The following is a 27,299-nucleotide window of genomic DNA, read 5'->3' as shown; positions in this document are numbered from 1 at the left end:
GTAGCTTGGGTTGACATTGACTATTTGTTTTTTATATTCCTAGATATAATTGTGAAACCTTTTAAAACAGGTCTCCAAGTTTAACAAAAAAAAAAAAAAAAATCTACAGTAGAATAACAAATTGTACAAGTAAATGCATTTTTTAAAATGTTCCTAAGAAACAAATGATTGTGCTGTCTCCATCTTTCTCATTAGTTATCAGGTGGCACTTGCAGGTCTACTTCAGACTTAGATTTTTACCTTCACTAGAAAGCATGAGTGCTTTGTGATTTATTCTGCATATAGTGCTGAATTTCCAGAGGTCAGTGAAAAGATGCAAGTGTTGTCTATGTGAATTAAGCTTGAATGAACACTCGAATTAAATCTTTGAGAGCTATTATTATCCATCTGTTAATGTCAGCCAACTTTGTGGTGGCTCCATCTCGTGGCAGAGCGGAAGGCAAGCTCTATTAATAACTATCAGAGCCAACATGTACTGTTTTTTATCTAATGATGCTAGGTATACTACTGGACATATCTGGGCATGCCCACCTAGTGAAGGAGATGACTACATTTTCCATTGCCATCCTCCTGACCAAAAGATACCCAAACCCAAACGACTGCAAGAGTGGTACAAAAAGATGCTGGACAAATCTGTGTCAGAGCGCATTGTTCACGACTACAAGGTTTGTTGGGTGACTGTGTTGGAGGCTGGTTTTGAGCAGCCTTGTCTTGGTTTCTTCCTTGCCTACTTATTGTCTGTTTCTGGGGTTTGTGCTATATTGGTTTATTGGATTTGATCTCTAAAATCTTGGAGTTAAAAAACAATTCTATTCAAAGCATGTAGCTTCTGAAATCAATGCTAGCAGGAGATTTAAAGTGATGAGTTAGAACGAACTAAATTCTTCAGGAATGCTGTATGAGAGAGCAAGTCTCTTTTGTTAATAGAAAGAACTTATGGGATCTCTAGTATTCCTGCATTAAATATAGTTGCAGCGTTGGGCTGCTAACAAAGTTTGGAAATAGGTGAAGTCTTCCAAATGATTGGAGCTTCAGCTATTGTAGACAATATAGGGATTATATTGTCCCATCTGGTAAGTGTGCACATTGAAGTCTATCAGGTGGTTACATGAGTATTTGTACATATTTGGAACGTTTGAGGAATTTTCTGTAAATGATGCAGTGTTAAATCTGCACTTAGACTGTATTCTTACAAACTTAATTCAGGTTTATTGGTGCCTTTTTTAATCATTTACTGAAAAGCTTACCTTTACTCAGTTCAATTGTTATAGTGATAACCTGGTGTGTTACTTTTTCAGGATATTTTTAAGCAGGCAACAGAAGACCGTCTGACGAGTGCAAAAGAGCTACCATACTTTGAAGGGGACTTCTGGCCAAATGTTCTGGAGGAGAGTATTAAGGAACTTGAGCAAGAGGAGGAAGAACGGAAGAGAGAAGAGAACACTAGTAATGAAAGCACAGATGTAAGAATGCTTCTGTTATTTTGTGACCTAATGCAAAAGTTGTGATTTCCTGTTACTAATTGAAGCAGAAAAAGGGCCGAGGCTCTTTGTTTAGCTGGCTTTTTTATGTTTTGCTCTAATATAAAGCTCAAATTTGTGTTTTGTAAGTTAAAGCTGTTAAAATACCAACTGCGTTTGTATTAACGGTGGATGTTCACATGGCTGTAAACCTAACCAATCACCAAAACTTTTTAAAATGAAACAGCTACTAGTTGAGTGTTTTGTTGCTGAAGTTCAGCTGTTATCAGCGTTTGTGCTGCAAACTTGGCCTGGAGAGGAAACCTTTTCCTTTCACTTTTGAAAAGTGACCCTTTTCCTACTAGCCTGGATGTTACAGTAATGATCGTAGCAGAATACCAGAGAAAGACAGCTCTGATTTAGTAATTTACTCACAGGGTTTGGGGTGTTTTGTTTTGTTTTGTTTTTTTCCGGTAGAAGGCTTTCAAGTATCAAAGGTCTAAAACTCGAAATAAGATTGAGTTGTTGTAGGGCTACTCAAACTACAGCAATTTCTTGTCAATGTCTTGTTTGTGCCATTTTATTTCTGGAGAGCATACAACAGATGTGCTTTCACATTGAACTGAGAACAAAAAGAGTTTTGCCTCTTCACAAACAAATTTGAAAATGAATAGACGTGGAATTTATGTCCTTGATCTTCGGAGCTTTCATGGAATAGGTGGTGAATTGAGGGTGAAGTTAGTAGTCTTGCCCACACAGTAGTACTTTCTAGTTATCTCTGAACACTGCTGCTTCCTCATCATATTAGAATTTTGTTCTGGTTTAGAGTTGTCATCTAGGAGATTTCTGCATCAAAAAAAGTTAATGTTACAATTAGAATTTGTAGTTCTCCTTTGCTGTCCTTGTAGCATCTTCCTGAAAGGCTTTTGAATTAGCTTAAGTTTATGAGCCATCTGGGAGATAGGCAACTTAAAACCAAACTTGCATTAACTAACGTTAACTAAGTTAGTTAAAGGTTTGTTTTGTTTAACTGCTGCACCTTCCTATCATATCCTCATAGTAGAAATTACATTACTAGGGCTTTTTGGACTGGGAAGAACATCTATATGTTAAAATCAGTTTGATATAATCTAGTTCAAAAAACAACTGTTGGACAGAGGGCTGTAACAAACTAAATCTAGGTTTAGTAAGTCTGTCTTACCTCTGGTTAGTGCAGTATCAGTTGTGGTTTTCAGTTATTTTTAATTTTGAATTGCATTAAGAGCCATTTGCTGAACACACTGGTAATTATCCAGGAGATTCTTTGGTGTTCAACTATCACAGGCAAATGGGTTTCAGTTAATATCATTTAGCATACTTTATCCCTTATAATTCCTAAACATTTATGCTTTTAGTGTTCCCGGAACCGTGCATTGCTGATCTTGTTATCTTCTAGAGTAATTCCAATTGAATTAATTTAATCTTTCAGGGGACCCCAATAAGTGTTTTCGGAGTAAATTCCTGTGAAGTATGTTTAGTCCTGCTACTAGAGAAGGTGTGAAAGTAATAAAATGCTGATGTGATGTGATGTAGATACCTGACATAAAATGCTTTTTAAATTGTCAGGTGAGTAAAGGAGACAGCAAAAATGCCAAAAAGAAAAACAATAAGAAGACAAGCAAGAACAAGAGCAGTTTGAGTCGTGGCAATAAGAAGAAGCCTGGCATGCCGAATGTGTCCAATGACCTTTCCCAAAAGCTGTATGCCACTATGGAGAAACACAAAGAGGTGAGAATTGATAGAATGAGAAGTACTGTACTGAAGTAGACAGGTGTCCAAAACCTTGGTCCTTCCAACAGAACTGTGTGGTGTAGATCATACAGGTTTGATTGGGGAGTTGGGTGGTACACTAAAGCACCAGGAAGTAAGGGCATTCTTTGCTATAAAGAAGGTAAACCAACATGCAGTGCAATGAGAAGTTTTTAAGGACTGGGAAACTTCACTCTACTGTAGCAGCACATCATACAAGTGTGAGCTGGGCCTGGAATTGTACACCCTACTTTGAACTAAAAGTCTTGTTAAGTGCCAGCATTAATTGTTTTTACTTCAATTCTCAGGTTTTCTTTGTCATCCGTCTCATTGCTGGCCCTGCAGCCAACTCCCTTCCCCCCATCGTTGAGCCTGACCCACTCATTCCGTGCGACCTGATGGATGGGCGCGATGCTTTCCTTACCCTTGCTAGAGACAAGCACCTGGAGTTCTCCTCACTACGAAGGGCTCAGTGGTCAACCATGTGCATGCTCGTGGAGCTGCATACGCAGAGCCAAGACCGCTTTGTTTACACCTGCAACGAGTGCAAGCATCATGTGGAGACCAGATGGCACTGCACTGTGTGTGAGGTACGTTTGGTGAAGTTTTCCCTACTTGTGTCCCTGTGTTTCTGTGCCCAGAGTGCTTTTCAACTAATTTCTCAATGTTTACTTAGAAAAAAGATCTGTGCAGCTCACCTTATGTGGAACCTTCTTCTGAGGAAAGTAGGATGTTTTTTTCTTAATCAGACACTGGCTGGCTATTCAGTGAAATTTTTGTCTCCTACTTTCAAGCTGTTGAGGATCAAAGTAGCAGAATTGCATTTCCTGTAAATCATTTAAGGTGTTGCTACTTAAGCAGAAGGAAACGGTAGTGATGGGCTGTAATTGTTGATTGTTCTGAAGAGCAATATGTTCATTCTTCTTCCAAACTGTGGCGCTGCAGTGTTTCTGTGAACAGGGCTCTCCATCAGTTTTCTGATATAGAGGTTTTGCTGTGCCACAGAACAGATTTCTGTACTTGGGTGATTGTTCTGTTGTCACTCTATAGTAGAAAACAGCATACTTGTTCTCAGAACTGTTTGCAACATCACTGTTTGAAGGCTGAGCCCAGTGACCTGTTCCCAGAAGCTGGAAGAACCTTGAATCTGGCTTGTAACTTAATTTTTTAGCCTGCTGGAAGTAAATGATTGCCTGGGATTTGGTTCTGAAAAGTTCTGATTTAAGTTTTTATATTCTCATTTTGAAGTAGGTATTGGGAAACAAATTCTACGTTTCATATGGATTAATGAATCCCTTGAATAACTCGGATCATCTTAAATAAATTGAGCTCAAATTCTTGCTGTTGCTTTCACAGACTGTAGGTGCTATTCTGTTCTTTTCTCAGCACACTTTTGGGTTCAACTCACCTGACAACCCAGCTTTCATTCTTCCTTCTTTGAAAACTGGGTAAGAGTGGCAGGAAAGGTACCCCCTTCTTTTGAAAAAACGGCATATAGCAGCTGTTTGATCTTCGCCTCTCTCCTCCTTTTTTAAATCAGGAAAGAAAGGGATTTTTTCAGCCTGTCTGAATCACATGTGACTTACTTACTCAGAGCAAACTACTTATTCAAGATGCACATATTTGTGTAAATTTCAGACACCTTTACACACCCACATGCTTTCCCTAGCTATAGTTTCAATTTATTCCTCTCAGCTACCTCAGCATAGCCTGAAAGACTGAATTTTTCCCCCAAGCATCAATTTGCCTGAAACAGTCTGGGAGTAATGTGCTGAGATGGCACGACATCATTCGCTTATTGCTATTGCATAGAGTTACAGAAGCACTGATAATTTTACCTTTGTTGTCTTTCCAGGATTACGACTTGTGCATCACCTGCTATAACACTAAAAATCATGACCATAAGATGGAGAAATTAGGCCTTGGTCTAGATGATGAGAGCAACAACCAGCAGACTGCAACCACCCAGAGCCCAGGTGACTCTCGCCGCCTGAGCATCCAGCGCTGCATCCAGTCCCTGGTCCACGCCTGCCAGTGCCGTAACGCCAACTGCTCGCTGCCATCCTGCCAGAAGATGAAACGGGTTGTCCAACACACCAAAGGCTGCAAACGCAAAACCAACGGAGGGTGCCCCATCTGCAAGCAACTCATTGCCCTTTGCTGCTACCATGCAAAGCACTGCCAGGAGAACAAGTGCCCAGTGCCCTTCTGCCTCAACATCAAACACAAGCTTCGTCAACAGCAGCTTCAGCACCGCCTGCAACAGGCTCAGATGCTCCGAAGGAGGATGGCAAGTATGCAGCGGACCGGTGTGGTGGGCCAGCAGCAGGGGTTGCCCTCACCAACACCAGCCACCCCAACAACTCCAACTGGCCAGCAACCCACAACGCCACAAACTCCCCAGCCCCAGCCTCCACCCCAGCCTGCCTCACAGCCTCAGCCTGCGCCTCCCAACAGCATGCCACCATACAGCATGCAGAGAACTCAGCCCCCCAGCGTTGTGTCCCAAGGCAAGGCGGGCGGCCAGGTGACCCCTCCAACTCCGCCCCAGCCACCCCAGCCACCAGTTCAGGGTCCTCCTCCAGCAGCGGTGGAAATGGCCATGCAGATCCAGAGGGCGGCAGAGACCCAACGACAGATGGCGCAGGTTCAGATTTTCCAAAGGCCGATTCAGCACCAGATGCCCCAGATGCCACCCATGGGAATGAATCCTCCACAAATAGCCAGAGGTCCTGGTGGTCACATAGACCAAGGAATGGGGCCGGCAGGGATCCAGCAGCAGCCGCCTTGGGTGCAGGGTGGCTTGCCTCAAGCTCAATTGCAGCCGGGGATGCAGAGGCCATCCATGATGTCAGTAGCCCAGCCAGGTCAGCCGATGAATATGGCGCCTCAGCCAGGAATGGGCCAGGTACCAGGCGCTGCTCAGCCAAAACAGCCACCCCTGCCCCAGGCGGCCTTACAGAACCTACTGCGGACACTCAGGTCTCCCAGCTCACCCATGCAGCAGCAGCAGGTGCTTAACATCCTTCACTCCAATCCTCAGCTGCTGGCTGCTTTCATCAAGCAGCGAGCCGCCAAGTACGCGGGGTCCCAGAATCCCCAGGGGATGCCTGGTCAGCCTGGCATGCCCCAGGGCCAGCCAGGTCTCCAACCGCAGCAGGCCATGCAGGGGCAGCAGGGAGGGGTGCACCCCAATGCAGCCATGCAGAACATGAATCCCATGCAGGGCGGGGTGCAGAGGCCCAGCATGCCACAGCAGCAGCAGCCGCCGCAGCAGCCGCAGCAAGCCATGGCTGGGATGAATCCTCAGGCACAGCAGATGAATATGAATCACTCGGGGATGGCTCCTCAGTTCCGAGACCTCTTGATGCGACGGCACCAGATAATGGAGCAGCAGCGCCAGCAGCAGCAGCAAGGAGTGGGACCAGCGCTGGGGCCAGGAATGGCCAACCACAACCAGTTCCAGCAGCCCCAGGGTGTTGGGTATCCGCAGCAGCAACAGCAGCAGCAGCAGCAGCAACGGATGCAGCATCACATGCAGCAGATGCAGCAAGGAAACATGGGACAGATAAGCCAGCTTCCCCAGGCCATGAGCGCAGAGACGGGAGCCAGTCTGCAGCAGGCTTTCCAGCAGAGGCTGCTCCAGCAGCAGATGGGGTCCCCAGCTCAGCCCAATCCTATGAGCCCCCAGCAGCACATGCTGCCCAACCAGGCCCAGTCCCCACACCTACAGGGTCAGCAGCTCCCTTCATCACTCACCAATCAAGTGCGCTCTCCGCAGCCTGTACCCTCGCCACGGCCCCAGTCCCAGCCCCCCCATTCCAGCCCATCTCCCCGGATGCAGCCTCAGCCTTCTCCGCACCACGTCTCCCCGCAGACCAGCTCCCCTCATCCAGGACTGGTAGCTGCCCAGGCTAACCCCATGGATCAAGGGCACTTTGCCAGCCCAGACCAGAGTGCAATGCTTTCCCAGCTTGCTAGCAATCCTGGTATGGCAGGCCTCCATGGTACAAGCGCCACGGAACTGGGGCTCAGCTCTGAGAACTCAGACTTGAATTCAAATCTTTCACAGAGTACACTAGACATACACTAGACACGTTGTAGCATTTTGGGAGCAAAAAAAAAAAAAGAAAAAGAAGAAAAAAAAGAAAAAAAGAAAAAAAACTTATTTTCTCAAGACTTTTTGTACTGAAGATAAATTTTTTTGAATCTTTCTTAGCTAAAAAAACAACATTTTTCCCTGGACACACCTGAACTCTGCAGCAGTAGTTTGTGGTTTTCAAAGCAAACCAACAACGAACCTGAGGGACAGTAGAGTACAAAGAATATATTTTTGTTATGGCTGGAATCAGAACCAGTCCTTTTTTTTTTGTTCTTGGTTGTTGTTGTTGTTTATTTTTTCCCCTCGTGTGCGTTGGGGAGGTCGGGGGGGGTAGAGGGTGAGCTGCTGCCTGTTGGCCAAAGGCCGCCCTACTCATTGCCTCCAATAGGTTTTATTTTTATTTTTATTTTTATTTTTTTTCTTTTTTAAATTAATGAAAATATGTAATATTGATAGTTATTATTTACTGAGGCAGATGGTAAACATTTTCCCTGTTCTGGTTTTTTTTTCTTCGTGTCACCACAAAAAAGAAAAGATACAACAATGAGGAATAAAAACGAAACACAAAACAACATCAAAATAAAACCACCAGAGGAGAAACTTTTCCTAAAGCCGGAGGACAAAAGGGGTTAATGTTGCTTTAAGAATACATTACATATATAAATATATATATATAAAAGTAAATACCGATCTTTTCCTCTTTGGTTGGGAAAATATGTCAATTCTTTGAGAGAAAGAGAGAGAAAGAAAGAGAGAAAAAATGTACAAATAGTAAATAAGTCAGCCCCCTCCCGAAGTCTACTTTTGTCCTCCAAGAATTTTCTATGCGAGAGTCTGAGCTTAAAAACTAATAAAAGCTTCGAGTATTAAATTTGTACATGTAGAGAGAAAGGCGCCATTTTTGCAAATAGCCGTGGGGGGCAGCTGCCAAATGGATGTAGTATATATATTGTGGTTTCTGTTTTCTTGAGAGGATTCTTTTTTTGGTTTTTTTTTTTGTTGTTTTTTTTCCGGTCGTCGTTATTTTTACATCTAACAAAGGAAAAAAATAAAAAAATAATAATTAAAAAAGGAAATAATAATTAAACAAAAAAGAAGAGGGTTAAGCAACAATTCCGACAGGGTGATTTTTTAACCTGATAAGGGGGGGGGGAAAAAGAAGTCCCTGGGCTTTCTTCTTTCTGCTTGCTTTCTCTCTGCCCTGCCCTTCTCCCACCCTCTTCCACTTTCTGTAAAACTTGAAAATAGAAAGCAAAAAAAACAAAAGGAAAAAAAAAAGAAAAAAAAAACACCCAACCCTCAAATGTTGTAAATCATGCAATTTAAAGTTGATTACTTATAAATACGAACTTTCGATCACTGTATAGACTGTTAAAAAAATTGATTTCTTATTACCTATTGTTAAATAAACTGTGTGAGACAGACGGCCTGTTCTTAATGATTCTCCCTGCGCTCCCACACATGTTGCTTGCTGAGAAGCCAGTGGGGTGGCAGGAGATGTGCCACGTCCGATGGTCGCCTTGTAGGAGTTGGAGAGTTTATTTAATGTATATGACTGCTTTTAAAATGCAAATCTACGCTAAGGGGATGCGGAGTGACCCGTTAGTCTTATAAATGGATGCTTTTTTGGTACGGCCCTGCATTTGTGTTTGTTCATGGCAATGTATTTTACCAAAGAAACGAGGTCTGACCTCATCAGCTGACCCGCACCCGGCCAGTCTGGGAGCAGCTGATGTTCAGAAGACCTATTTTGCATTTTGAAATGAGAACTATTGTTTGGATATGTGATATTAAAAGATCCTGTTTCACTTGGAATACATTGTTCAGCTTTTGGCACCAAAGTGTGAGCCTGAGAGAGAACCTGGTGTGGATATTCTGTAGATGCTGTGCTGCAGTAGCTGATGGGTGCCCCATTAATGCTGTTGCACCCACTTATGGGCTGCTTGCGGTCAATTAGCATGGAAAGGCTGAAGTGCTCTTGATCTCACCTGACAGCAGTGCGTGCAGGCAGCTGCCTCTTAATTCAAGCACATTCCCCTATTTGGGGGATGTCCTGTACAGAAATGCTTCAACTAGGGAGCGTGTGTGTAGCAAAGCCAGTTGTGTGTGCCAGCTGTAACTGCATGCACGTGCTGTTGAACCTGGTGTGTCGTTCACTGCCTGCGAGCCATATGTGCAGAGTAGGCAGGGAGGGCTTCCCAGAGCACAGCTTTACCCCATGGGTGTGTGGGGAGTAACTTGTACTTGTGTTTTGTGCACCTGAAGATCTGGCTGTGGCCAGAGCACAGCACAGGCGTTGGGATTGTCCCTGTGTCCACCAAGCCCAGGTAACGACACAAGCAAGCTGCCTTCAGGAAAAGATGGATGGAAGATGATGGAGTGAGGAGCCTGACTGCACGGGAATCTCAGTCAAGTGCCAAACAAAAGCCATGGTCTATTGCAAAGTGGACAGATGTTCGTGGCTGTATGAAACTTGGAATAAAAAGCTTGATATTTAGATACAAGTACGATGATTGGTCTAACACAGGAGCATAAGCTGTGAATAGAAAGGTGTATTTGATGGCAAGATGTCAGCCTGTCTTCATAAGGGAGGTGCTCCAGCCTTCTGACCATCTTTGTGCCCTCCTCTGGACCCCCTCCAGCAGCTCCCTGTCTTTCTTGTACTGGGGGCTCCATACCATGATGCAGTACTTAGATGGGGCCTCACAAGAGCAGAGCAGAGAGGGACAACCACCTCCCTGTCCCTGCTGGCCACCCCTCTCTGATGGAGCCCGGGACACCGTAAGGTCCCTGTAAGGCCGCCATCATGCTCTGGGCCACGCCCCGCCCCCTTCTAGCGGAAATAGAACTACGCCTCCCGTCGTGCCCCGCGGGGAGCGAGGCGGGAACAACCTCTTCTCCGATTGGCTCATTTTCTTCCGTCTGCGGCCAATCGGGTGCGCGGCTGCGGGGGAGGTAGTGCTCCACGCGCGTGAGGCGGGCAAGCGTCCTGGGAGCCATGGAGCAGGAGCAACAGCAGCAACAGCAGCAAGGGGAGGTGAGCGGCGGCGGGGCCGGGGCGGTACCGCACTGCGAGAGGCCTCCTGCTGCCACAGCCGCGCAGTGCTCTGCAAAGCCCCGCAGCGTGGGCTGGGGGGGGCTGGGCCGTCCTGTGCTCCACGGGAGACGCGCGGCCCGGGCTGTGGCGGCCGTTTAACGGCTGCGGGGGGGCGGTTCGCCTCCCTGTGTGGAGCCCGATGTGGCGTCAGTGGGGTGTTGGGGGAGGGAGTGACGGAGGGGGCGCCGCCGGGGGGGGATGCATCGCAGCTTTCGGGCTCTTTTGGTTCCGGAGCAGCGATCCCGAGTTATTCGCTTCCTGCGAGCTGAAGGAAGGAGCGTCCGCAGAAAGGGCTGCGAAGGAGGTGGATTTGCTGCTGGTCCGTCATCACAATTCGTTATAAATTCAACTCTGGAGAAAGCTGGTCCAGCTGATGTTTAGTCTGTATTAGTTTTGTGAGCTTTGGTGGCCGGAGCCTGTAGCTCGGTACGCTGTGGAAAGCTCGCTGTGGCTTTGACGGCTTGAGGAGAGCCACTAAGATGATCCGAGGGTTGGGCACCTCTCCTGTGAGGAAAGGTTGAGGGAACTGGGCTTGTTTAGCTTGGAGAAGAGAAGGCTCCAGGAAGACCTCATTGCAGCCTTCCAGTATTTGAAAGGAGCACATAAATAGGAGGGAGAACAACTGTTTGAGTCTGGACAGTGATAGGACAAAGAGGAATGGTTTTAAACTGAAACAGGGGAGGTTTAGGTTAGAGATGAGGAGGTAGGTTTTCACACAGAGGGTGGCGACACACTGGAACAGGTTGCCCAAGGAGGCTGTGGATGCCCCATCCCTGGAGGCATTCAAGGCCAGGCTGGATGTGGCTCTGGGCAGCCTGGTCTGGTGACTGGCGGCCCTGCACATAGCAGGGGGATTGAAACTGGATGATCTTTGAGGTCCTTTTCAACCCAGGCCATTCTATGCTTCTGTGATTCTTTAGATTTCTGAATCTGGGATTGTTGCATGGATTTCTTGCACAGTCCAAGGCTTCTCTTGGGTCTAGACATCCTCTCAGCAGTGAAGACAAGCTAGTAAACATTTGGCATAAGGTGTTTGTTTTAAAGCAGACTGGTTGTTTTGTCAGGCAGTGTCTTCCATTTGCAACAAAACTTCATCTTTGGAGAAGGCGGAGGTGGAAGGTGAGGAGGAGGAGGAGGAAGAAGAGGAGGATGATGACTTGGACATGTTTGGAGGCTACGACAGCTTCCGGAGCTACAACAGCAGCATGGGCAGTGACAGCAGCTCCTGCCTGGAAGAGTCTAGTGATGATGAGGTGGCAGATCGGGAAGTCAGAGGTCTTCCACTCTCCCCTGTGCACCAGCCACCCACAAGCCGGATCACAGAAGACAGCGGCTCTGAGCCAGGTAGTGCCCGTTCTCCTGTGTATGATGGTAAGAATGAGAGCTGGAGGAAACCAAAGCATGCTCTGGGAGCAGAACTGAACTGATAATGCATGTTCTGTAATACATGGAGGAGCTGCTATGTGTAGTGGGGATTTCCTGGGCTTAGATCTGTCACTTATAAAGCACTGGTCCTGCTGACTGCTTGTATCTTTGTGCTTTTCCACTCAGCTGTGTGCGAGATGTGTGGGATTGTGGGAACCAGGGAGGCTTTTTTCTCCAAGACCAAACGTTTCTGCAGCGTCTCCTGCTCCAGAAGTTACTCCTCGAACTCCAAGAAGGCCAGCATCCTGGCCAGACTGCAGGTGAGTCAAAATCCCTCCTTCCCCAGGGGTGGAGTAGAAAGCCCATGTAGAGGGATGGATTTTTGCTGTCTTGTGAGGTCTCAGACTGCTATTACCAGTGGTTTATTTCTGCTTGAAGCCCCCAGAGAAAAGCATACCAACTGTGCAGTGCTGTTTTCTAGAAGCTGGGGAAGGGCATAGTTATATTTTATTTGTTGTATCTTCTGGTTCCTGAGAGCACTAATAGTAATCTGTAAATCATCCCTGGAGAGATGTGTGCCTCCTCCTGTCCAGTTGCAAGCTTCTCTCCCTTCCTATTCCACTAATATTCCTTCTTTTGTAGGGGAAGCCACCAACAAAGAAAGCTAAAGTCCTGCACAAGGCAGCCTGGTCTGCCAAGATCGGGGCCTTCCTCCATTCACAGGGCACGGGGCAGCTCGCAGATGGGACTCTGACAGGCCAGGACGGTGAGTGTAGGCTAGTCATGAGGAGGTATATCTTTAGAAGGGGTAACTGTAAGACTAATAGCCCCATGCTTCACTCTGATTTCTCTGAGATGCTGTGGCCCCAGAGATACCCCCCCAGCTCCATTTCTCAAGAGCAAGTTGACACCATTTGTGGGATCTAGTTCCTCTTCAGGGAAAAGGCACTCAAATACAGAGTCCATGCTCTCTGGGACAGAGTGCTTTGCCCTTGTTGTAGCCTGGAGGTAACTGAGTACTGTGTGCCTTTTAGATAAACCTCTTTGCCTTACTTTCTTCTCTTGTCTGCTCCTAGCACTAGTCCTGGGCTTTGACTGGGGAAAGTACCTGCAGGAACATGGCTTCAAGGCGGCTCCAGTCAGCTGCTTCAAACACGTGAGTTCTTTGCTGTGCCTCACAACGTGTGTGGTACACTTTGCATGCACTGGACTCTCCAGTGCTGAGTGGAGAGAGGCCTGGGGAGAGGGTTCTTGAGCACTGCTTGTGAGGGAGGGAGCTGGGGTTTCTTACAGCTAAGAATGCCTCTTAGTTCCATGGAAACTACAAAAGATACAATGAGCTCAAGAACACTATTTGATAGTGCAAACTCTCAGCTATAAAACACTAATTTTCAACATGGTCACCACCATTAGCTGATTCATATAGATGAGCTGATCGAGACATGCTTCATTTTGTGGTGTGGCAGCAATGCATGGCTCTCTGGAATGTGGCTTGTCTTTCACGTTGCTGTCTCCATTGCTGAAATGCAGTACCCACCCACTCCGGCTGCCTCAATTCTTTAGGTGCCGCTCTTCGATCAGTGGGATGACGTGGTGAAAGGTATGAAAGTGGAGGTGCTGAACAATGATGCCGTGCTTCCCAGCCGAGTGTACTGGATTGCATCAGTCATCCAGACTGTAGGTAAGCCTCCAATGCAGCCCCCAACAGCCAGGCACAGTTGACTGCTGGGGGAAACTTGAGTGAGAAGACCATAGCTGGTCATGTAAAGCATCAGCTCTTTGGAGATCAGCAATTCATAGGATCATAGAATGGCCTGGGTTGAAAAGGACAACAAGGATCACTGTCACGGAGTTCTCTCTAGAGCTCACTCTGGGACAGTGGGCACAAACCCGGGGCAGCAGGAACAAAAGCCCCCCCCCTCCTTTTCTCTAGCGGCACTGCGGCGTGGCCCGGCCACATGTGTTTAGGGAGAGAGGAAGGGAAGGGAGATTGCGATTAGGTCTAACAAAAAAATGAGGGAGAAAAAAAGGTGATCTGAGAACGAACGGCAGTTTAATAACCTAATAACGCTATAACAACAACAAGAGAGTTTCAACAAAGAGAATACCAAGTCCCCAATCTCACCGATGGAGCTGTGGAAGGCAGGAAGCTCTGACCACGTTGTCTCCTCGCAGGGAGCCGGGCCAGCAACCCCGTCCCCTTCCTCACTTCCCTTCCGGTGCCCCACCCCACATGCCCATTTGAGGCAGTTCACAAAAAAAAAACTTGTCCCCTTTACTCCCATTATGAGGCATGGTGTTCTGATGTGGAATACCAACACCAACCAAATTGCAAAACCATAACAATCACCCAGTTTCAACCCCCCTGCTATGTGCAGGGCCGCCAGCCACCAGACCAGGCTGCTCAGAGCCTCATTCATCCTGGCCCTGAAAGCCTCCAGGGATGGGGTATCCACAGCCTCCTTGGGCAACCTGTTCCAGTGCGTCACCACCCTCTGCGTGAAAAATTTCATCCTAATATCTAATCTAAACCTCCCCTGTCTGTCTTAGTTTAAAACCATTCCCCCTTGTCTTATCACTGTCCAGACTCATAAACAGTTGTTCTCCCTCCTATTTATGTGCTCCTTTCAAATACTGAAAGGCCATAATGAGGTCTCCCTGTAGCCTTAACCAAGCTAAACAATCCCAGTTCCCTCAACCTGTGTTCGTAGAAATATTGCTGAGGGATTTTGGAACAGGAAATACCACGGTATAAAGGTGGGGGGAAATCAGCATCTGATTCCTTTCCTGGTTGCTGGGCTCTTTGCAAGGACTGTTCCGCCTCTGTAATGGTTGGGGAAGCTCGGATAACCTGTGTGGAGTTCTGAATTCCTTGCTGTAGGGAATAAACCTCTAGTACACAAGAGGAAAAAGAGAAATTCTGTCTCTGATGCCTTTCTTTGGTTGTTTGTTCTGTCCTGACAGGGTACAGGGCCCTTTTGCGATATGAGGGCTTTGAGAATGATGATGGCCATGACTTCTGGTGCAATTTAGGTGCAGTGGATATTCATCCCATCGGCTGGTGTGCCGTCAACAGCAAAATCCTGGTGCCACCACAAAGTGAGTGTGGGAAAGGGAGGCCAACACGCTGGCTTGGCTGCCTCAGCTCATGCATGGTACAGTGGGATGGACACTCCTACCCACTGCTCTGCTTGTGCTGTTGGGGCTGTTTGCTCTGCATCTCCCTGTGGCTGACCCAGAGGGGTGCTGGGTGCCAAGCTGCTGTGTTATATCTGTGGACAGAGTCTAACAAATGTATATATTCTTCCTTCTGACCGTGACAGTAGCTAGGTTTAGCTTTTGGGGATTCATCTTGTTTCTGAGCAACACGCTGGCTCCAGTTCTTGCTCAGCTAGCACTTAGGAGAAGGATGCTACTTGAACAGGATTCTGGCCCGTGGATTTGTTTGGCATGACCTACGTGTTTCTTGTAGTACCACTTCTACATCTGGATGAGCGCAGTTGGATGTCAGCTCCGTGCGGTCCCTTCTGTGGTGGTGATTCCTCATAGCCCGTAGTGAGGGTGAGCTGCAGAGTAGTCTGTCTGAGCGCAGGGAGAGTGGTGGAGTGTGGAGGTCTTCTAGTACAGATGAATTGCGTTACTGAAGAAGAAAGGTGTAGTACAGTTCTTTGGTCATAAAGATCTGCTTTTTTTCCCTGTGCGTGTCTAGCTATCCATGCCAAGTACACTGACTGGAGAAGCTACCTCATGAAAAAATTGGTGGGAGCCAGGACCATCCCAGTGGACTTCCACATCAAGGTGAGACCATGATTAAGGTGGTGTTTCCTTTGTTGCTTCTCAGGAAGCTGAGATTTTTGGTTTTTTTGCTGCTTGTTCCTGGGCCATGGTTAAGAGCTCACACTGTGGAAGGTGCTGGAGGAAGGCAGATGTTGTCTGTGTGTTTCTCTCCCAGTATTCCACTCCCATCTGATGTGCAGAAGTGAGGAGCACCTTCCCTTCGAAGATCTGCATTCAGTTGTAGGCTGGTTGAGGTGTCAGAGTCTGTTTAGAGTATCCATAGTAGTTCTATAGCATTCTGGGGTCTCCAGTGAAAAAATGTCACGTGTTCTATACGTGCCTTTGAGTATTTGCAGGTAAGTACGGATAGGCTGTTATCCTATCCTAAGCTGTTAGGTTTGTTATCAACAAACTGCAGGTCTCCAAAAAGTGCATGGGACTAAGGGAGATTTAAGGTGTATGCGCCCAGCCACGCTGTCATGTTGTGGGGCTGGCAGCTCCCTGTGCCTCTGATGAATTCACTCCCATTCAGTACTTCCCAGAGGTGTCTCCCTGTCAGCTTTGGGCAGTGAGAGCATCTGAGCAGAGTGTGTGTGGAGGGGAAAGCTGTTTCTTTGAGGTCTTTGGGGAAGGAAGGCACTGTGTGGTCACTTCACCTCTTCTTCTTTTTGCCAGATGGCAGAGAGCATGAAGTACCCATTCCGGCAGGGCATGCGGGTGGAGGTGGTAGATAAGAACCGTGTGTCTCAGACACGCATGGCAGTGGTGGACACTGTCATCGGGGGTCGGCTGAGACTCCTCTATGAAGATGGTGACAACGATTATGACTTCTGGTGCCACATGTGGAGTCCCCTCATCCATCCTGTGGGCTGGTCACGGAGAGTGGGCCACAGCATGAAGAAGACAGGTAGGGATCAGGCCCCCACGTACATCCTTTGGTTTGCTATGTGCTGCCCAGCCCTACTGTTAACACCTGTCCCATCGTGGTGGAAGATCAGGCATTTGTTTTTGTGTTAGCTCTGTATCACAGCCTGTTATAGGAAGATGTAGAGGGATTGACCTGTTTCTTATCCATCTGATCTGGATTTTATTTAGTTACTGAGTTCTCAGCAGACAACAGCTAACTGATAGCCAGCCGGGATGTTTTCTTGCTGTGTTTGCTGCAGGTTTCTCACTTCTTTTGTTTCTTTTTTTCCCATTCCTTACAGAAGAGAAGCGCATTGACTTGGCAAACCACCCCACCTTCCGAAAGATTTACTGCGATGCTGTTCCCAGTCTGTTCAAGAAGGTAGGACAGGTCTCGCTTTCTGCCATGGCTACAACACAGGAAGTAGTGATACCAGTTCTGTGTGGGCAGTTAAGGATGATTCATCTGTCCCCCTTACAGCTATAGGACAGTGAAGTGTTAGGGGATGTCAAGACTGGGAAAAGTCTGAATAAAATGACAGAAAAACTAGAAGATGGCATCAGATTGAGGAGCTCAACTGAGTAGTGAGGAGATGCTCAGAGTGTTGAGTAGGAGTAGGCAGCTGGATTGTACTGGTGGGGCCTGAGATCAGAAGGAGACTTTGCTGCAGAGCATTAGCCAAGAGTTCGGTCTGGCCAGAGCCTTGTCAGGAACTTGCTGGCACAAGGACAGTATTGTGCTGTCTGCCTCTTTATATTGTATTTAAGTTCTTTATTTCTTCACCCTTCTTGGGCTGAGCTGAGTAGAAAAGCTCTAATCCAGTATGCACCTGGGGCAGTTGGTGTCAGGATGGGGCTGTCTCACACCCCTGATAGTACGTGGTATTCTGGGGTCTCTCGTAGGTTCGTGCTGTATATGCTGAAGGTGGATGGTTTGAGGAAGGCATGAAACTGGAGGCCATTGACCCTCTGAATCTGGGCAACATTTGTGTGGCCACTGTTTGCAAGGTAAGTTTTGGGTGGGGAAGAGGAGGTCTTCTGGCTTGATCTGAGGCTTCCCAGCCTTTCCTCAGGTCTTTGCAAATGAATAGGACTGGGCAGAATTCTGCCTGTGGGAGAGGAGGGAGCTATAAAGTGGAGCTGTCAAGAGAAAGGTAGGCAGCTGGTATGTGGAGGGTGTAAATTGGGGCATTAGCTCAGAGGTCTGACAGGCTGATGAGATCAGTAGCTGGCCATTCACACCTATGTGGACAGCGAGAAGATGAGCATGTGTGATCTGTGAGCTAACTGTCCAGGGTGTGTGACTGGCAACAACCTTCACACTTGGGCACAAAGTAGGGAAGATCCTATCTGCAGTAGAGAGCCGTCTGTAGGGCTGCCTTGAGGAAAGAGAGAACTGATAAAAGGTATCTTTCAGTGGGCAGCGTTCATAGGTTTGGGAAACTGAGGATAAATGCATCTCTGACCATCTCTCCTGATGAGGTGATAGCGGGCTTTCCTCCTGTGTTGGTGTTGGAAAGTGAATTGTTCCAACAGGTTTCCTCAGGGGGGTGCTCTGCATCTCCTGAAGCATTCGGTTTTCTTGGGCTTTCCCTGCTCCTTCAAGAAGGTAACTGCTGTCATAGAACCCCAAGCAGAAAGCTGTGGTTTTGGGGGACAGCAGAGCTCCTGACTCTTTATGGCTGAGCCCTTATTATAAAACTGTTGTGTCAGTTGCAATCCTGCAGCAGTTGCTGCTCTGAGGATTAGCTTATGTTATGCTGGCTGATGTATCAGGAGAAGCTACTGTACATCCTGGAGCATATAATGTTACCTTTTACTGTCTAGTGGCAACAGTGATTCAGCTGTGGGTGCTGTTAAGTCTCTCCTTCCGAAGGATCTTAGAGCGCTTTTGCCTTTCACTCTGATCTTAGGTGCTCCTGGATGGATACCTCATGATCAGCATTGATGGAGCCACGTCTGACGGTGGCTCTGACTGGTTCTGCTATCATGCTTCCTCACATGCCATCTTTCCTGTCAACTTCTGTCAAAAGAACAACATTGATCTGACCCCTCCGAAAGGTATAGTCCATACATTTGGACTCTGGCCTGCGGCACAAACCTGTGCACAGAATCTGCTGGACTGAGCTTTTCTGAGAAGTGGCAGATTGAGATGAATCAAAACCTCTGGGTTCCAACTTTCCTGTTTTTTGAGGAGATGGAGCTGGCTGGGGGAAAAGCCAGTGCGTTTTTGCTCTGATCCAGTATGGAGTCTCTGTATTTTGTGAAATGAAATAACATCTCCAGAGGGCATTAATGTTAGTTTAGTTCCTGGAGGATCAGGGGGACAGGTGTACAATTCCAAGTGAACAATCAGAGGTATAAAGGATAACAACGCTGGGAAGTGATAAGTAGAGCTATTGCTCTGTGACTTGGACTGCTACAATTGGCAGGAGTCACCTCTCCTTGCACAAACAAATCAAATCTGATATGCCATCCCTCTAAGAGTGGATTTTACTGCCTCACCTGGCCATGCCCAAAAAGGCCTACTCTGAATTTGTGTTGCAGCACTTTTGTGTAGTGCTGTTCTGTCTTCCTTTGATGTTGTTGTAGGTGAGATAAAGAATTGCTTTTAGTGGTTTGTTTTCAATGTGCAATCAAACCACTTGATTGTTTCTTCTCCCCTATTTCTGTGGTCCGAGACATGACTGACATGGGTGTCCAGTGTTGCATCTTTTCTTTCTGCCCACTGGACAGAGGTGCTGGATTGCCATGGAATCTGTACTCAAAGTGTATGTCCAAAATTAGGCTGTATGTGCTTTGGGGGTAGTTACTGTGCTTCCTTCTTGCCCATTCTGCCTTTTCTCTCAGCTGATCTGTGTAGTGGCTGTGTTGCTCTTCTGACCTCTTCTTCCTCCTTCAGGGCATGATGCAAAGACCTTCAACTGGGAAAGTTACCTGGAAATGACAAAATCAAGATCTGTTCCAGCACGGCTCTTCAACACTGTGAGTGCTGTCCAGGAGAAGAAACTTGTTTGTAGTCAGCAAGAAAGAGCACAAGAGTTCTGTCGGTTATGGAGTGATTGAGGCTGGAAGGGACTTCTGTGTCCATCTGGTCCAACCTGCTTGAGCAGGGTGCCGGGGCCCACTTCCAGATGGCTTCTGAAGGTCTCCATGGAGGGAAGGGAGATCCTACAGTGTCTGTCAGCAATTGATGCCTGCGTTCAGGCTTGAGAGTGGGCTCTTTCTTTCTGCTTGCTGTAGGCAAGCCTGTAGTTGTTATAGGGAGATGCCATCATGTGGCTTTGGACTGGGTGCAATTGCCTTGGGTTTTCCTTTATCTTTTCTATGCACTCAGGACTGCCCAAACCACGGCTTCAAGGCAGGCATGAAGGTGGAAGCAGTGGACCTGATGGAACCCCGGCTAATATGCGTGGCCACAGTGAAGCGTGTAGTGCACCGTCTCCTCAGCATCCATTTTGATGGCTGGGACAATGAGTATGACCAGTGGGTGGACTGTGAATCTCCAGACATCTATCCTGTGGGGTGGTGCGAGCTGACAGGTTACCAGCTTCAGCCGCCTGTTGTTCCAGGTAAGTGAAGGCTTAACTGTGGTTTCTGAGGCTGGAGGCGAAGGTGCCCTCCCTCCTTCTCTGTGAGTTTCTCCTCATTTTGGGCCTTGTATAGAGGAGAGATTTGACAGCCTGGGCTCTGCTGGCTCCCACAAGTCCTTCTCTGCAGCTGCACAACCTTGCAGCTGGCAGAGGAAGGAGTCTGTGATGAGGAGAAAACAACCTGAGGTTTGAGGTTGGCTCAGGTTCCCCTCAGCATCCCCACCTGCACACCAACAGAGAGCTGCTCGTGCTGAAGTTGGGTAGAGTTCAGGTGGTCCTGTCCCTGCACATCTCCCTCTTAGTAAGCACACTACAGCCTCAGCCAGGTAGCAGGGGCACCTCAGCTATTGCTCCTTTATCATTTCTCTGACTGTGAAAGGTAAGAGTATCCCTCTGAAGAGTTTATTCCTTTCCTTGTCACAGGGAGGCCATTGCCTCACCTCTGCAGATTATTTCCTTCTGCATCCAAGCTACAGATCTCATTTTTTTTGCCTGTCCCTGCCCAACCTGCACTAGGCCTCTCTCCCCTGTGCTGCCTCAGCCTGCCACCCTGTGCCCTCACGTGGAAGCACAGACAACGGCTGCACTATGGCCTTGCTTTCCCCTCAGCCAGTTGTCTCGGGAAGAGGGCGCTGACTCGGGGGGATGGGTATATCTTGTTTCTCGCTTATATCACTTGATCCCAGTTACCTACTGGTTATGGGACTTGGCTTTCGTTTCCCTCTCATCTCTATGGCAGAGCTCACAACTCCAGCGAAGGCCAAGGAGGTGCCCAAGAAGAGGAAGAAACCCTATGGAAAGAAGAGTGAGTGATGTTTGACTAGTGCCCTCCCGCTCGCTCGCAGGCTGGGCCCAGTTAGAGGAACCCTGTCTATGATCTGTCAGAGCAGGAGAGAGAGGCCTCATCTTGCTGTGTTTGCTCTCAGTCAGCTCTGGGTGTGACAGCTCAGCTTCATCCTTCTTACTCGCCCCCATTATCCAAGAGCAGAGCGCTGTGTGTGTGTGAGAAGGCTCTCACAGTCTTTTCTGTTGGCTGAGGTACAAGTGGTGCTTGTTTCCAGGCGTGAGGTGCGCTGCTTTCCTACCATGTCTGTGGTAAGAGGGAGATTCTTGGCCGCAGCTGGAGGGCAGCCAGAGAGCAGCCCTGGCTGCTTTGTGCTGAAGGAAAGAAAGCCTTAAGATGGCTGAAGAGGCCAGTAGTGGGGCTGGACCATGTCACTGTTCTACCTTGTCCTTGTTGCTATCACTGTTGCAGTAGGTGTGGCAAGTAATGCATAGACAGGCAAGGAGTTCCTTTCTGGGGGGTGGAGAGCAATGGACATCTAAAGAGTATAAAGACACTGAACTTAAATAAAAACATGAGCTAAAAATTAAACTATCAATGCTACGCAGTCCATGCCCTGGAGCCACCATGCCCATTTCCTAGGGCTAGACCCAGACAGGTAAGCAAAGCTTTAATGGACTCCAGCAGGACCACCTCCTGGGAATGTAAGCACATGCTAAAGTCCTTTATTTCTATTGAAGGACAATGTGGAGGAGCATATGCTGAGGTGATGAATGTAGAGTTCTTCTTCAGTAGCTCCTTTTCTTTTGAGTAACCAGTTGGCAGCCAGTGATGGTGTAATTTGCTGGTTGGTTGAGCTGGTCCTTGGCCTGTGGCTTCTCAGTGGAGCTGGGGTGATGATGTACTGGGGGAAAGAAGTGCACATTTTCCTATGTTTTGTTATCTCTTTCTTAAGGAAAAAAGTTACCTGCCAAAACCCACACCATCAAGCAGACGGTCAAGAAGCCTCCCACATCACGGATAAAAAGAGAAGCAAAAGCTTCCAGCAAAGCTTTGCCAGATCTGGCACCTGATGAGAGTAAGGGAATGAGTTACTTTACCCTGTAGCCATGTGCAGCTCTGGTGCTGGGGAAGGGGGTTGGGTGAGGTGCTTGATGTGTGTTGGGGTGAAGCCTCAGAAGGGTTCCAGTTGCTCATAAAGGCTTAATTTCCCCTTTGCGTGGACCCAGAGAGATAGAAGGTGGACCGCGCTGGCTTTCCCTGTATTTATTTCCCCTTCTCTCTTTCTGTCCATTGCTAGTCATTGCCGTGCAGGTGAAAGAAGAAACCATCGACCCCTCAGAGGCAGTGTTTGATACTACAGAGCTTCCCGTTCCTATCAGCAGCATAAAGCAGGAAGACACAGACTGACCTTGGAGCGTCCTGCGGTTGCCTCGCCTCAATTGTGGCCCTCTGGGAAAGGTCCTGTCAGTGGGAAGTAGAAGACTTAGAGGGGCCTTCTCTTGTGGCAGGTCACCCTGCATCATCACATCTCTGCTTTCTTGGTGAGCAGGAAGGTTGCCCCTAGGCCTGCAACTTTAAGCCGTAGCAAACAGACTCCGGAAAAGCCCCAGGCTTGCAGAGGAGCGCGAATAGGGTGGGTGCTGCGTGCAGCAGTTTGTTCCCAGCCCCAGAGGCGTCTTTCTGAGCTGAAACCCCTGATGGGGAAAGGCTGCCAAAGGGCAGTCTGGGCTCTCAGCTGTGGCTGGAGGTGTCAAACTTGTGATGTGAGATGATGTGTGCGGGTCACATGTGTCAGGGAATGGGCTGCCATGCTGTGCTCCCTGGGTGCAGCTGCTGCCTTCGGGAAGGGCAGGAGAGGAAGAGTGGAAGGGGTGAAAAATGGAAGAGAAAGGACAATGCCTCTTGAGTGAGCAAGAGACCTTGTTGTGTATCATCACTTCTTGCTTTGGAACCCAGAACTGCAGCGTGCGTGGTGCACAGTTTGAGGTTTTTATTTTTTAGTAGTCCTACTGTAAATCTTGATCAACAATCTGTATCCTGAGGCTCTATGGATTAAATGAAGGAAGAAGTCAGAGGTTTGTGTCATGTTCTCCAGAATACCAGGCCTACCCAGACTGGGGAGAAAAACTAATCAGAAAGGTCAGTGTGGTAACAGAGGTGAAGAAGCTTTCTAAGAGTTCCTGTGAGCTTTGTACAGGTGGGGAAGTGCCTGCCCTGCCTGTGGTGCTGTGGGCCCTGCCTGGCTGCAGCACATCTGCCTTGTTAAATGCTGCAGGCTGTGCAGGGCAGTGTCTTAGTCACAAAATGGCTGCCCTGGCCCTGCTCCCCTCTCCAGTTTCTGCTCCCCAGCCCTGAGTCTATCCAGCTTGCATTAGATGCAGGGGGATCCCATTCCAAGGCAAAAGCAGAATGTTTCCTCTCATCCCCTCCCAGCGGTGCCAGCCAATGGACTGTTGCAGGGAATAGGTCAGGTGTGCTGCTTAGGAATGGGATGGGTGAACCATGGATCAAATTGTGCAAAAAGGAGAAAGATTTCAATCTGCTTTTGTTTTAATTCTAAGGAGCAGCTGGGATTTCAGGCAGTGTATTCTTTGATTAAGATTGTTAAGTTTTCTCTTAATATTTGAGCCAGCGCAGGATGTTGTGCTTCAGCTTCTTCCAGTCTTTCTCCACGCTGCTTCAGCATTTCTGAACGCTTGTGGATTTCAGCTTTTCCACGTGGCTTTTGAAGGCTTGTGAAGGTAAAGCAAGCATATGGCCTTGCTGTTGGAGTCATCGGGTAAAGCACATTGCAAACACTACAGAAGCTTTCACACGAGTCCTTTACAGGAATAACGTGCCTCTGTGTTCTGCAAGGACAAGCCTTGCGTCCACCACCCTTGGCCTTGGCAAGTCAGCATTGCTCTGCTGTGGCCAATCTCTCTCCTTCATATCCTGTACAAGCTCTGTGTTGCTGCAGTGAGGACAAGCCCAGAAACCGCTCTTGTCATGTTGTAGGAACAGCCCTGTAGCACTTTGCATGGGTTTCCTAAGCTTTGTTTTTCCTGGAGCCTCTGGATGGTGGTTTTTCTGATTTCTTCTTGCTGGGCTTTCTTGCAGCCTTAGCCTTGTCAGCACTGGCTCCTCTGGCTCTCCAGCTGGGGCAGTTTTGGAATGTGGTGGAAAACTTCACCTTCTGCCCCTGGGCTTCTGCAGGTGATGCACAGGTGGCCCCTATGCGCAAGTTGAGTTTCTCGATCCACCTGGAAATGAGGCAGAAGATCAGAGGAGGAGCAAAAGATGTAGCAAAAGATGGACCTACGTCACCAGTTGGGGCAGCTCTGAGCATCCCTGGGGCTGTGTCCCCTCACAGCACTCACCTGTGCAGGGGCAGCAGCCGGCAGTCGCAGTGGAAAGGCACATCTCTCAGATTGAGGATTTCCAGCCCTGTGAAGTTGCTCATGTCAGGAATGTTGCTCATTTTGTTGCTCTCCAGGTGCAGGCTTTTGATCTTGGGTCCAAGGCCAGCAAAGGCACTGGGGGAAATCTGCAATGAAACAAGAGTGTGTCAAGGGGCGCATTGTTGAGCTTCTCCCTCTTGCTGTGGAGCTTCCAGGGGGCAGAGGTACGTGCAGCGGCCTGTCCCCTGCTCACATGCACCTGCTCCAGCCCCATATTGTCCAGGTAGAGGTGCTGCAGGCTCCTGGCCACGGGCAGGAAGGCACCACCCCTGATGTGCTTGATGGGGTTTCCAGACAGCTTCAGTTCACTCAGGCTTGGCAGGTGCTGCAGGGAGGCTGTGGGCACCTCCTGCAGGGAGTTCCTCTCCAGGTGTAGCTTCTCCAGCACCTTGGTGGCAGCCAGGGCAGCGGGCTCAATGCTCCTGATGGAGTTCCCAGCCAGGCTCAGCCAGCGCAGCCCCGCCAACCCTGCTAGGTCACCTTTGGCCAGCTCCCCAATGGCGTTGTGCTGAAGGTGGAGGGAGAAGAGGTTGGGCAGAAGCTGGAAGGCACCCGAGGGCACCTGCGTAAAGGCATTGTGATCCAGGTGCAGGTAGGAGAGCTGTGGGACCCCCTCAAAGGCAGCGGGCACCAATGTGCTGAGGTGGTTGTTAGAGAGGTAGAGGTAAACCAAGCTGGGCAGCCCCCGCAGCGCCCCAGGATGCAGCTCTGTTATGCCGCAGCTCTGCAGGTGCAGGGACACCAGTGCCTTCAGGCCCAGGAACGCACCCATAGGCACCGTCCCCAGGGCATTGCGGCGCAGGTCGAGGAGCTGGGTGTCTGTGGGGAAGCTACAAGGGATCTTGCGCAGGCCTCTGTTCTCGCAGTTAGAGTGGTGGAATTCAGGGGAGCAGGTGCAGCCCGCAGGACATGGCCCACTCGTGGTTCCCCCGCTCTGCACCGAGGGCATGGTGGGGTTAAGGGCAGGCAGCTGGGGCTGCCCACACTTCATCTCAGAGGGCTGCAGGGAGTCGAGGGGTCGGCCCTGGAGGGCTGGGGGTGCCACGCAAGTCCCCTCTGCCTGCACTCTTGCCCGCCCTGTCCAGCGGTGGAAGGGGAGCAGGAGGCAGGAGCAGAGCAGGGGGTTCCCATCCAGGCTGACCCTCACCAACCTCCCGGCCCCCACCAAGGCAGGCAGCCCCCGCAGCTGGTTGTGTGCCAGATTTAGTGTCCTCAGCAGGGGGCTGCGGGAGAAGGCATCTGGTGCCACGTCCTGCAGGGCCGCATGCTCCATGGAGAGGTGCTGGAGGGACGCCATGGCCACAGCCTCCTCGGCCAGGTAGGTGATGGGATTGTGGCCCAGCTCCAGCTGCGTGACCTCGCTCAGCCGTGACAGAGCATCGCTGGGCAGCGTCTGCAGCTCATTGTGGTCCAGGCTGAGCCTGCGCAGGGCGGGCAGGGCTGTGAAGGCCTCGCTGCCCAACACATGGAGCGCATTGTGGGACAGCCGCAGCCACCTGAGGCTCTGCAGGCCCTGAAAGACCATGTCTGGGAGGTAGACCAAGGCGTTCTCCCTCAGATCGAGGAGGGTGAGGGACGCCAGGCGGCTAAAAGCGCCCGGCTGCATCTCCTCCAGGTTGTTCTGCCGCAGGATGAGCTGCTGCAGGGAGGACAGCCCGTCCAGCGCCTCCTGGTAGAGGACAGCGATGCTGTTGGAGGCCAGGTTGAGGTGAAGCAGCCGCCCCAGCCCTCGGAAGACCCCTTCCTCCACCCTGTCCAGCTGGCAGTTGCGCAGATCCAGGTGTGTGAGGTACGGCGTGCTGAGGAAGGCTCTGGCTGTCAGCACCTTGAAGCTGTTGCCCCGCAGGTCCAGCTGCTTGGTGAGCTGCGGGTCATGGAAAGCACTGTGTCACCACGGGGCCGTGGCCCACCCCCTCCCATCCCCTCTGAGCTCCTCACCCACCTCGGGGATGGTGTCAGGTACGGCTGTCAGGTTCCGCCTGAGGCACAGGACGTGCGCACGGAGGTTGTCACAGATGCAGACTGCAGGGCAGCGGGCTGCAGCCATCCGTCCCGGTGCCAGAGCCAGCGCCAGCAGCAGCAGGAGCAGCCCCATGGCGGGGGCACCTGCGGCCGGGAAGAGGCAGTGATGAGGGACAGCAGCAACGCTTTTCTCACCCCAAACAGCATCTGCTGGGGCCGGGTAGCGGGTGGGAACGGATGGGGCAGCCGCTTGTTCCAGCACACACGAGGCAGCGGATTTGAGCAGCCGTCCTGGGCTGCCACGCTGCTCCCAGAGCTCCTCCTGCCGCGCTGCCGAATAATGCTCCGCTCTGTTCAGCGGCAGCAACGAGCCGGGGTTGGTTTTGGCCAGGAGACAGCGAGCCCCGTCGGGGGGGGACTGGAGAAGGGCCAGTGCTGGGGGAAGCACTGAGGTCTCCCGCCACCTTTGTGCGATGGGGCCGACAGGGTTCAGACACGTGGGAGCCGCTGTTCAGCCTCCCACCCCGATCCCGGCTCTACACTCCTCACCCTTCGCACCGCGGTCACATCCCAGCGGCCCCAGGCCTGGTGCAACACACAGCGCTGCCCTCCCCTTCTTTCCCACACACCTTTCGGGCTTCACGCAGCTGGTCTCAGGTCCTCGAGAGACGGCAGGGAACGAGGGAGGAAGCTGCTGCGTCCTGCGGCTGCCCGGCTCCTGCGGCAACTGTACCCCCCGCCCCGGGCTCTCCGTGCCTGAGCCGGTATTTGGAGGAGCAAGCGCTGAATGGGACGCGTTGTGTCCAGCAGCGCTGGCTGGAAGGAGCCAGGAAGGGGGGAGGAGGAAGAGCAGAGTCCCCTGGGGATGGGGCAGCGGCTCAGCCGTCACCTCCTCTTCACCTTACGGGGCTGAAGGCAGCACGACGGGAAGTCCAGTCCTACTCTCTCCCATTACCTCTGCTCACAGACACCCCCAGGGTCGCTGCATGCAGACAGAGCTTATCCTCCCCTCTGCCACTGCT

At 49.7% G+C, this 27,299-nt stretch overlaps 3 protein-coding genes across 7 annotated transcripts in view; 2 read left to right on the top strand and 1 right to left on the bottom strand.

The window, feature by feature from the left end:
- Positions 1 to 8,774, top strand: part of EP300 (EP300 lysine acetyltransferase) — a 58,460-nt gene extending 49,686 nt beyond the window's left edge. Inside the window, exons 27-31 of the mRNA XM_015860798.3 lie at positions 500 to 665; positions 1,299 to 1,463; positions 3,066 to 3,227; positions 3,557 to 3,838; positions 5,104 to 8,774. Of these exons, the coding sequence (XP_015716284.1) occupies positions 500 to 665; positions 1,299 to 1,463; positions 3,066 to 3,227; positions 3,557 to 3,838; positions 5,104 to 7,341 (3,013 nt within the window). The 3' untranslated portion in view covers positions 7,342 to 8,774. The remainder of the gene's footprint in view (positions 1 to 499; positions 666 to 1,298; positions 1,464 to 3,065; positions 3,228 to 3,556; positions 3,839 to 5,103) is intronic.
- A 1,533-nt stretch (positions 8,775 to 10,307) lies between these two features.
- On the top strand, positions 10,308 to 22,947 carry L3MBTL2 (L3MBTL histone methyl-lysine binding protein 2). Of its 4 annotated transcripts, none has more exons than XM_015860819.2 (17): positions 10,308 to 10,387; positions 11,512 to 11,791; positions 11,999 to 12,132; positions 12,455 to 12,578; positions 12,889 to 12,968; positions 13,376 to 13,493; positions 14,777 to 14,911; positions 15,522 to 15,610; positions 16,265 to 16,496; positions 16,798 to 16,877; positions 17,399 to 17,503; positions 18,409 to 18,556; positions 19,398 to 19,480; positions 19,833 to 20,067; positions 20,828 to 20,893; positions 21,828 to 21,950; positions 22,173 to 22,947. In XM_015860819.2, the coding sequence occupies exons 1-17, from the start codon at positions 10,349 to 10,351 to the stop codon at positions 22,280 to 22,282; spliced, it is 2,181 nt and encodes a 726-aa protein (XP_015716305.2). In that variant the 5' UTR covers positions 10,308 to 10,348; the 3' UTR covers positions 22,283 to 22,947. The 4 variants fall into 4 exon arrangements, with proteins under 4 accessions (XP_015716305.2, XP_015716296.2, XP_085373090.1 ...); XM_015860810.2 differs by having other exon boundaries at positions 11,512 to 11,818; XM_085516964.1 differs by lacking the exon at positions 20,828 to 20,893.
- A 456-nt stretch (positions 22,948 to 23,403) lies between these two features.
- Positions 23,404 to 27,252, bottom strand: CHADL (chondroadherin like). Of its 2 annotated transcripts, XM_015860838.2 has the most exons (5): positions 26,907 to 27,252; positions 26,258 to 26,421; positions 24,515 to 26,179; positions 24,235 to 24,401; positions 23,404 to 24,117 (listed from the first exon to the last, which is right to left on the bottom strand). In XM_015860838.2, exons 2-5 carry the CDS (start codon positions 26,408 to 26,410, stop codon positions 23,904 to 23,906), a joined length of 2,199 nt encoding a protein of 732 aa, XP_015716324.2. In that variant the 5' UTR covers positions 26,411 to 26,421; positions 26,907 to 27,252; the 3' UTR covers positions 23,404 to 23,903. The 2 variants fall into 2 exon arrangements, with proteins under 2 accessions (XP_015716324.2, XP_085373103.1); XM_085516977.1 differs by lacking the exon at positions 26,907 to 27,252 and having other exon boundaries at positions 26,258 to 26,787.
- Between the last annotated feature and the right edge of the window lie 47 nt (positions 27,253 to 27,299).

This window comes from Coturnix japonica, chromosome 1, assembly GCF_054131305.1.
Source record: "Coturnix japonica strain WE chromosome 1, WE-NBRP24, whole genome shotgun sequence".
Lineage (NCBI taxonomy): Eukaryota > Metazoa > Chordata > Aves > Galliformes > Phasianidae > Coturnix > Coturnix japonica.
The sequence above is the reverse complement of the archived record's forward strand: the minus strand, read 5'-3'. Positions and strand labels throughout refer to the sequence as shown.

Coding starts and splice junctions, on each gene's coding strand:
- CHADL (XM_015860838.2), bottom strand. CDS start 26,410: ATGGGGCTGCTCCTGCTGCTGCTGGCGCTGGCTCTGGCACCGGGACGG. Junction 26,180..26,257: donor TACCTGACACCATCCCCGAG/GTGGGTGAGGAG, acceptor CATGACCCGCAG/CTCACCAAGCAGCTGGACCT. Junction 24,402..24,514: donor ACAATATGGGGCTGGAGCAG/GTGCATGTGAGC, acceptor GTTTCATTGCAG/ATTTCCCCCAGTGCCTTTGC.
- L3MBTL2 (XM_015860810.2), top strand. CDS start 10,349: ATGGAGCAGGAGCAACAGCAGCAACAGCAGCAAGGGGAG. Junction 10,388..11,511: donor AGCAACAGCAGCAAGGGGAG/GTGAGCGGCGGC, acceptor TTGTTTTGTCAG/GCAGTGTCTTCCATTTGCAA. Junction 16,497..16,797: donor CCACAGCATGAAGAAGACAG/GTAGGGATCAGG, acceptor CATTCCTTACAG/AAGAGAAGCGCATTGACTTG.